Here is a 9,866-nt window from a genome sequence, read left to right on the forward strand (position 1 = left end):
TGGTAAATTCTCTGCAGCCCTTTGCTCTCCAGTCTGTCAAGGCACTTCTACCCTTCCACAGGAGAGACTTATCCTGAGTTACTGCAATTGATTCCCTTAATGGCTCATGCCAAAGGCATGGAATTAACAGCCAGGGAACTCAGGGTTTGAACTTTCAGCATGCTATTTACCTACTTTGGGGAAACTGTCTCAGGGAGTTTTTTCTGCCCTGTTTTTTCCTTATAGTGCCTCAGTGATGTAAGGAAAGTTCCTCCATGAAAGAGGAAGATCCCACATTTGATCCTAAAGACAGGATGTGCAATGGCCACTAGCTACAGGGCAGCAGGGATGTCCTCATTGTTAGTTTACCACAAGTAACTTGTTCTTGAGCCCTTATCTTCAGTTTATCTTTATTGCAGAAAAAAAACATCCCCCAGAGAGCGATAGCCAGGAACAGACATTTTACTTTGCATTCACATCTTCCTTTATTTTCTTTCTGTAGACAATGCCTGAAGCTCCCTGCTCAGCTTTGCCAAGAAAAATGCTTTGTTCCTGGTTCATGACATTAGTTTTTCTGGTAATGTCCTTGGAGAAGTGTGGGGAGGTAGATAAGCTTACAGAAAAAGGCTTACAGCTAACTGCCACAAGAGCAGCATGAAGAATAAAATCTCTTCCTCTAAGAATTATAAAGCACTGTGATCCCTCAATGCTGCTGCCTCATTTCCTAGACAACATACATCATGTCCAACAGATTCTACAGTTCTTGTACGTTGCTGACTTCAGCCCACCTTTCTGCCAGTGCTGGCAGTCTCACCAGGGCATGCGTTAGGAATGTTGCTTCAATTCATTTGCAGTGTTTTAAGCTTGGCTTTTCACTGTCTCATCTGCACCATGCTTCATATTCTGAGAGCCAAGCAGCAGCTCAGAGTGATACTCCTGGAAGGATGAGGCCCGTGTTCTGCAGCTCACAGCCACAAAACTTTGGTATGAAGTTCACGCAGCTAGGAAGAGATGTCCCCGGACATCATTCCATCAGCTTTCCTGGGGATCCTCTTTTCCACTGGGCTTCACATACACATTTCTTCTGACTGGATTGCAGGCCCTGTTGGGGCTCCTCCCTTGCTTGCAAAGCACCCGGCAGGGTAGCAACCTTCATCAGCAGAGAAGTCACCCATAGGCCTGACACAGAGAGACACTGAGGTGTTCAACACTGTGATTCAATGGGAATCTGCAGATGAGATGGTGAAAGCTGGGTATGATCCAGGCGAGGCTGACAGATGGAATGTTCAAGTGCCCTGCTCAGCAGGTTGGTAAATCCCAGCCTGCAGGGGAGCAGTGCCTCATAGGGCCAGCCTGTGAGCCTGCACTACTCTGTAAACTTCACTTTCCACCCTAACAGTCATCCTTTATCCTGCCGCTGAGATCCTACAGGACTACTTGCTTCCTGTGACTTGTTTGATGAGCATATGGATAGTCTCTTTCCTTTAATGCCTCATCATAAACAAGCAATCAAAATACTGGGAATAAAATCACAAAGTGGAGCAATGGGGGAACTGTTTGCCAAAGCCTTCACTCACTGCAATGTTCCAGGCTCACCCCAGGCCAGCTGCAGTGTTCACAGATTTGTTTGCACATATCTAATTCAGAATCCGTGTCTTTCAAGGCATCCATTTTAACAAACAATGAAAAGCAGAATACAGTTCTTTAAACAACACTTGTATGAAGGCCTAGCAAAGTCCCAAAGCTCTGGTGTGGGCAGAAACCACTTTCCCAGCCTGCCACACTCTCAGGACAGCCCAAGGAGGCCCTGCTCAGCCAAGTCTGACCCAGTGATACCTTGCACAGTCCAGTCCCATGAGTGGAAAGTTGCCCCAAAAAGGCACTGTGGAGCAGTTGCAGGTGAAACAGTGAGCTTAGCTGTCCCAGTTATTGTCATCTCTTAAACCATCAAAAAAAGTGGGCTGATAATGCCAAAGGCACTTATGGCTTTTAAAATATGAAGCACTGGATGTGAATCTGCATTTCTGAGTCTTATAATGCGAAGACCATTTCCACAAAAGAGGTAAGGAGGGGCAGGTGCCACATATTCTTTCATCCTCAGTATTTTTTAACTAGTTATATTAGTTTCACACTATGGTTGTTCTATGAAATGGAAATCAGAGCAGTAACAGCTAAAGGCCTCAATGTTTTAGATGCAATGTTGCCTTGACAGTGATCTAGCAGAAGGACATTTGAAAAAAGGCTGTATCCTTCAGCACAATGACATGAAAGCCTGTGGGTTTTGCAGTTGAAAAGTAACATTGTCACATGTCCTGCACTGGAAAGGCATTAGAGAGATACTGAGAGCACTTCCACCACCTTAGCAACAGCTTTGATCCTTTCCAGAGCAAAACAGAGTGCTCTTTATTTCACTCTGCTTGAAAGGTACCAACTAGGACACTTTGATAGATGAGATTCTTCCCACTTACATTAGAATCATAGAGTCAGAAAATGGTTTGGGTTAGAAGTGACCTTTTAAGATCGTCTAGTCAAACACTCCTGCAATGAGCAGGGACATCTTCACCCACACCAGGCTGCTCAGAGCCCCATCCACCCTGCCCTTGAACCCTTCCAGGGATGGAGCATCTACAACCTCTCTGAGAAACCTGTTCCAATGTTTTGCCATTCTCATAGAAAAAAAATTCTTCCTTAAACCTGGTCTGAATCTACCTTCTTTCAGTTTGAAACCATTGCTCTATCACAACAGACCCTGATTTTAGTCCATCCCTGTCTTTCTTATAAGCCCTCTTTAACTTCTCCACAAAGATGGACTGGCACAGGATGAAAGAGGCTGCTTTATTTTCTTCCTTGAGTTTTCATTCCAATGTTATTAGGACAATAACTGTTCAAGTCACCAGTTTCCTAATGTTTCTTGTTCCTCTAGGAAATCTTATCAGAACAGTAAGGTTAAGACGAATACCTAAACACTGGGGCCATGCTATCACTGGAAAAAGTAGTATGTGAAGAAATATGCTTCAAATTTAACTAATTTTATCTTTGTCCTGAACATGACATTAGAAGCTCACTGCTTGTTTCTAGAAAACTATATTTTAAAAAAACCATTCAACCTCCTCTAAATATCCCTGGCTTCTCCATTAATTCTATAGCTCAGACTAATAAAAATAATATTTCAGTCTATGATGCATACTAAAAACCGGAGGATTGAGTGTAGTTGATGATACATGATGGGGAAATTGCCAGGCTAGTAACTATTAGGATTTCCCTTTTAAAAAACCTAGAAAGCAGATTCAATTTCTTTTAATGCTATATGAAAAGAACATTGCTTACATGCTACTCAAGCATGAGGAAACACAAAATTTGTTTGTTTATGTCAGCTGATGTCTGCTCAGTTGTGCACTGTGATCATGTTTAATTCTGATTCTCCGGGCTTTACATGTGTGCTCAGCTGTGCATGCAGCAAATTACGCAGCAGCCTGCAGTTATCAGCCCACAGTTTCTGCACAGATTGCAATGACTTCTGGCTCAATACAGGTTTCTGAGCAAAGGCAACTTAAGACATTTTCACATTAAGTTGTTTATTCCCCATGTTGACAGCAGCTCACTGCTCAATTATGCCAGTGCCACGTGTGGTCAAGCTATAAACCTGATGGGAGAAGAGAAACATTAAATGCAACCATGGGACTTTGTAGGATGCTTACAACCCTTAACTTTGCAAGTTTAAATCCATTTCAGCAATGACATTTACACTGCAGGCACACAAGCACTGATATCAGCATTACCTGTGAAGCATCAGAATCTGAGAACTTCTAAGCCAGCTGTGCAGCAAAAAACCACCATGGGGCAACCATGCCTCTCTTGAGAATCTGAGTAAATGCTGTTGTAATTTACATGCTTTAGAATTCTAATTTCACATGTATTATCTCAAAATGGATATTTTTTTGCAACTTACAAGAAGTTTGAACTCATTCATCCACAATCAGAGTACCAATTATTTAGACTAAATATCTTTTTCATAAAAATCACTTAGTCTAAGTAGATGTATCTGAGGTGAACCATTCCAGCCATTTGATGGGAATTTCAAACTAAATTCCACTTGTGAACTATATGTGTCAGGGACTATTCTGGTATGTGTTACAAGGGGAAGTCCAACATATTTTGTGATTTTTCCAATAAAAGTGATTACCAAGTTGGTATGGGAATGAGAATGAAAAATGGTGAAATTCTGAACCCAGGGAAAAATGTTATTCTAGTTCTATTTTTAGAGCAGTCAGATGCATTCAGGTATGTCAGCATCCTTACACATTTCTTCATGATAGCATAGAATGATGTCTCAGTTTCAAAAGGCCACAAAGAATACACTGAACTGTATTACATTCCCAGGGTTTTTTTCCCAAATCATATATAATTGAAATCAATAGAGAGGTGAATATAGAAGAACAATGGCAAACAGATAAGGAATAAAGGAACATTAATAATATTTTCAAACAAGATTGTCTAACTTGCAGCAACTTGCCACAGTTTAATCCATTTTAAAAGTAACTAAGTTCTTTGGGGCAATTAAGCTAGCAGCAGGGCAGTAGAAAGGGCACAGAGCATGCATTTGTGGATGTACTATAACAACAGTACTAAAATTAAATACTGCATGATTAAATTTTAACAACCAAAAAACCTCTTTTTGTGCCATGAAACCAAATAGGTCTTGTGAGGGGAGGGGAAGTATGATGTTTGTGTTCTTTTTTTTTTAATTTTATTACAAAAAAATCTATGGAGTTAGTGGTACATTACAGAACCAATGGAGCTCCAATGAGGATTCAGAAACCACTTGTGCTGGTTGTGCATGAATTGATTTGTGGTGAAGAGGGGAAAAGTCAGTGTTGCTTAAAATAGCTCATCTTTTAAAAGGAATTATCCCATGTGCTGAAGTAAAATCCAGAGTCTAAAACAGACTACAAATGTTATCACCTATGAAAGTTTAACTTATATAAAATGATCTTAAAAAAGCAACTGGGTTTTATGCTGAACATGACTAAAATGAAAGAATTGGCCCAAGGTTTACAGTTTGCAGAAAGAAGCTCACTAGTGCAATTGCTGCTCTGTGCCAATGTTAACTACTCTACTGCTACCATTCTGATAAATCATAAAATAAACAAAAAGATCAAGGTATTCCGAGCAATAGTGATGGGACTGTGCTAGGATTCCCATGCTGTTCTATTCACCCATTGTGAAAAAAGGTGTAACACACACTTGGAACCTTAGAATTACCTCACTGAAAAAAGCTAATGACTTTTTTCTATTGGAAAGCTTTATCAGCTTTTTAAAGTATCCAGCCAGTTTTTTTTTCATTAAAAGCCATATTGCTTGGATGTAAAAAGAACATAATGCAAATATCAAGCCAATTTATAAGCAGCATCTGTCATCTTTCAATCAGGATAGAGATAAAAATCAGGTGCATCCCAATAGAGTAGGTAAGTCTGTTCTTTGTAGGGTTTACCCTTTTCAGTAAAAAAATGTAAAAGAATTCACTGCCTTTGTTGGTTTTTAAAATGCTCTGGGATTTAGGAAAAATACCATAGTCCAGAAACAAATTCTTCAGTGTCTCCCAATCCACTTCAAGTTTATCTAGAATTCTTAAGAATTACAGCTTTCCCTTCATTTTCTCAATTTCTTAAGGAAGTGTTTATAATGTTTCATAATAATTACTTAGTACAGACACTAAAAACATCTCATGCTAAAACAGAGGTATGTGCCTAACTGGGATCCCAGCAAGTATAACGAGAAGAACAAGCAAGTTCGTTCACCACAGCCCTTGTCCCTGAGGGCTGCTTGGCCCTTACACTGAAGAGTTGGCCTGGAACAGCATTAATCTTTACTTATGTGGCACATATTTGTTGCTCACATTTTAAAATGTACTGAGAATATCCACAGGTAGAGCTAATTGTTAGTTTATCATAAGGGAAATCTCCTGTGAAATAGCTTCTAGTTGTAATTTATGCAGGAGAGATTAAACTGCATGCATGCACCAACTGCCCGATGGCTGCCAGGTGAGGAGATGCTGTATGGAAGGCAAGGTTCTAAGATACGGTAAGAGAGCAGACTTTTAACAAGAGCTGCCAAACTGAACGGGAAACTTGCTTTATTTAGCTGCAAATTTTGCCCAATCATTTCAAGACTGCCTTGCACACCTATGCCTAAGCACTTGAACTCAACTTACAGAAAACTTTCAGCCACTACGTGAGGAACAGATGATCTTCAAATTACCTGCACCAGTTTGCAGGCAAATTAAGAACCAGTTTTCTAAATATTCCCCTTATTTACTGTAAACTGAAGTAGTTCCCCACAGAACTTGCAGGTAAAATGTCTTTCTGATCACTTCACCCATGCCCTCATTTATTGTGCGCAACAAAGTCTGAAAAGATGCCGTCTCTGAATTTTCTAGAAGATGGATGTACTAACTCGAGATTGCCAATTTTACAAAATAATCACTGATAAGCTTGGAGAGTGTCTTAATAGGACCACAAAGTGCTGGACTTTCCCCTCCAATGGTAATACAAACAAACATGACAGAAATAAGAACATTTTATTTCTTCAAGAAATATATCTCACAGTTTTGGGCTGAGGTCTTTCCTAGAACTCAAAATTTACTTTTACTGCAAGTGAACAGAAAGCCTATTTTAAGTGATAAATCAGAATCAACAACTGTTCAGTATGCAATCTGATCTGTGTCACCTCGAAGCACTTTACTTCTAAGTAGTAGTGAATAACCCTTATATTCTTATTCCATATTAAAAAAGCCTAACCCAATGTTAGTATCTTTGTTTGATATATGGTAGAAAAAACTTGAACGCTAGGTTAGTAGTAAGCATATGGGGGAAAAAAAAGTAGCTAATTTGTATCAGAAAGAATCGATGTTTGAAAAAACTCAAAAGTACAGGAAAGACAAATATGAGGCAAGAAAACAGTGTTTAGAGAAAAGCCATTTTGGAATTTTTAAGTACAAGAGGAACTGACTTATGCTACACCACAAACCACCCCACGTACTATTGCTACCAAGAAATCAAACCCTTTGAGTACTAACAAAGTTCCCCTTTCCCACCCCCCCAAAACTGAGTTTTGTAAGGAAGCATTAAATCCGTCCGGTCGGGAAAATGCTGTCTAGGAGCATCCGAGACTTTCACCTCGGAAGGTTGCACTGAAACGGTCAACACCGAGTGCCAGCACTCTGGGAACAAAAACCAGGCACTAGGAAACTACCAAATCAAACATTAGGAATGCCCAGGAAGCTTTATTATATTCCACGTGAAAAAAGGAGCACGACTGCACAGTCAGAGTCTGGAAGCAGGCATTTTGCGAGGCTTCTCCCGGCCAGTCCTTGGCGGGAACCACACGGGACAGAGGGCCGGCACAGCAGGACGGAGCTCAGGACTCGTCGGGCTTGTCGGCGGGCGGCCCGCAGGGCTGCAGCATCTTCTCCATCAGGTTGAAGCGGACGCGCGCCTTGCTCTCGTTCTCGGCGATGGCGAAGTAGTTGAGCAGGTCGAAGTGGCCCATGTAGGAGCAGTACGAGTCGCGGTGCTGGTTCACCAGCCACTCCCACTTGGTGGTGTCGGCGTGCCCCGTGCCGATGTACTTGGACTGCAGGTGCTCTAGCTGACTGTGGATGGTGTAGCGGTCCGTCATGGCGAGGCGGGCGGGTGGAGCGCGGGAGGGCGGGCGGCGGAGACCGGCCTGGGCGGCGGAGACCGGCCTGGGCGGCGGGGACGGGCCTGGGCGGCGGGGACGGCTCTCGGCGCCGGGAGCTTTTCCGGCGGGCGCAGGGGCGCTTCCCGCCGCTTTTCCTGCCGCAGCGCCCGACGGGAGCGCGCCGGGAAGAGCCTGCCGGGAGTTGTAGTCTTCTCTCCGCCCCGCCAAAGGGAGGCAAGCCCTGGCATAAGTAAATATTGATACCGTAATAAAATAGTTTACTCTCGGTCCGAGCACGTCAGTCGGCTAGCACATAGTAAGGCAGATGGTAGTTACAAGGCCGGGCCGGCATGTGTAACCCAGGGTTATTTTAAAGCGCGTACGTGAGGGCTGAGGAGCGGCTCCAGCTCCGATTTCGTACTCGGAGCACGGGCGCGGGGCTGCGCCTCAGGCTGAGGCAGATGCTCAGCTGAGCCTCGGTGTAAAGCCTCGAGCCTCCCTTCGATTTGTAAAGCAAAGATACGGCTTTGATAGTGATCAATCCACCTGGAATCCAAGGGACGTGCACTGTCAAATCTGGCTAAGAAATGACCACGTAGGTGGATCGTGGGGAACAACATCAAAAAGTCTCTCCTGCCAAGGAGTGTCAGAAAACAGGAAGGCAAAGCCCTGGGCTCAGGCTTCGGGGCACAGCTTATCCCAGCTCCTGACACTGGCTCTGTATAAACCGCAACTCGCGGCTGCTTCCCAAATAAGCGACATGGGAAGCCTGGCTCCGGAAAAAAACCACAAAAACCCCACAAAACCAGCCAGGAGGTGCCAAGAACAGCACAGCACACCCCTTTCATTAGCCCTTTGCTTGGTGAGAGGGCAATGCGCCACTTTCTGCGGTCACTCTCGCACAAGTCCATGTAGACAAGGGCTGAAGAGGGAACAGCATTTGCAAGTCCTCCCAAATAAGAAGTTTGGTGAGGTTACTTCTGCTACATAGAGCTGAGGAAAGTCCTGTATGTCCCATTCCTGTTCCTTTGTAAGTTGAAGAGCTCTGAGTTTATCTTCCCCAAATGGGCTGAGCAGGGTCAGGGGATTTAAGTCAAAATTAAATACTAATGTTGAAAAATATTTTTTACAGTGCAGCTAGTATTTTATGTGAATATTAAACTCACAAGCAGCTATAAAACCCACAGAAAATATAACTTGTGTTGCCTATCTTCTTTTGGTCAAAGTCAAGCTTGAAATAAATTTTGTCATCCACCAAAATAGTTTTTGCCAGCTCTGTTCGAGAGCTTACATAATGTTAAGTTTAAAATGCATTAAATGATTCATGCTTTCATATGCTAGTAGTGTTTTTAATTATTTGTTTTAAAATACACACATTGCCACAAATTTTTCAATAGGACACTGAGCTATTTCTTCCTGCCCTTGTAAATGCCCTGTAGTCAAAAAGAAATCCACAAAAATGTTGTGTGAAAACCCAGCTGATCCTATGCCCCTTGTTTAAAAGTGAGCATCTTATAAAACCAAGGCCATATAAAGCAATGAAAAAACAATGTTATGTTCTGAAGTGCTCCTTGCCCTTCAGTGCAAAGAACTAAATGAGGACTATAATTTTTTAGTTTTGTTATTTTTATGAGAGTCTGTTGAGTCATTCCTACCAAGGCTTACTTCGCTGGAAGCAGATTACAGAGCTGGATACAGCAGCTGCATTCTGTGGTTGCTTTCAGAGAGACCAGGAGAGGAAAAATAAACAAACATGATACTTTAGGAGTTTCTATGTATGCTGGCATACAGAAAGAGCAAAAAAAGACATATTCTCAATCAGAGAGAGCTTTCATTTCTTTTTTAAATGGCATCTTTCTAAAGAGTGGGATAGCAGGAAGAATGCTAGCTTTTAATAGATGTTCTACGCCAACACAGTGACACACAGGGCTGCCCTCACAGCTGTTTTGAAGTTAGTTATCCTCTTGGAAACTCTAAACCAGGAGATGAATTGATTAAAATAGTCTTTGGAGCAGAAAAAATTCCCAGAAGCTTATCCATCTCTTGCAGATGTTGCAGTTTCTAGGAGTAAAATCTGCATTAAATCAAACAGGTGTAATAGTGCTCATTTTAAAACAACAACAGCAATAACAACAACAAAGCAACAGCAACAAACAAAACTAAAAACAGCAACAAAACCAAAACAAAGCACAACAAACCCCCAGCCA

The 9,866-nt window shown here is 42.2% G+C and overlaps 1 protein-coding gene across 1 annotated transcript; it reads right to left on the bottom strand.

Moving 5' to 3' along the window:
• Positions 1-7,234: 7,234 nt before the first annotated feature.
• On the bottom strand, positions 7,235-7,816 carry SF3B5 (splicing factor 3b subunit 5). The gene has a single exon (XM_064708385.1). It carries the CDS (start codon positions 7,654-7,656, stop codon positions 7,396-7,398), a length of 261 nt encoding a protein of 86 aa, XP_064564455.1. The 5' UTR covers positions 7,657-7,816; the 3' UTR covers positions 7,235-7,395.
• Positions 7,817-9,866: the final 2,050 nt, after the last annotated feature.

Source organism: Zonotrichia leucophrys, chromosome 3 (genome assembly GCF_028769735.1).
Source record: "Zonotrichia leucophrys gambelii isolate GWCS_2022_RI chromosome 3, RI_Zleu_2.0, whole genome shotgun sequence".
Taxonomy (NCBI): Eukaryota; Metazoa; Chordata; class Aves; order Passeriformes; family Passerellidae; genus Zonotrichia; species Zonotrichia leucophrys.

Excerpts from the sequence above, each read along its gene's own strand:
- SF3B5 (XM_064708385.1), bottom strand. The coding sequence starts at position 7,656 with ATGACGGACCGCTACACCATCCACAGTCAGCTAGAGCACCTGCAGTCC.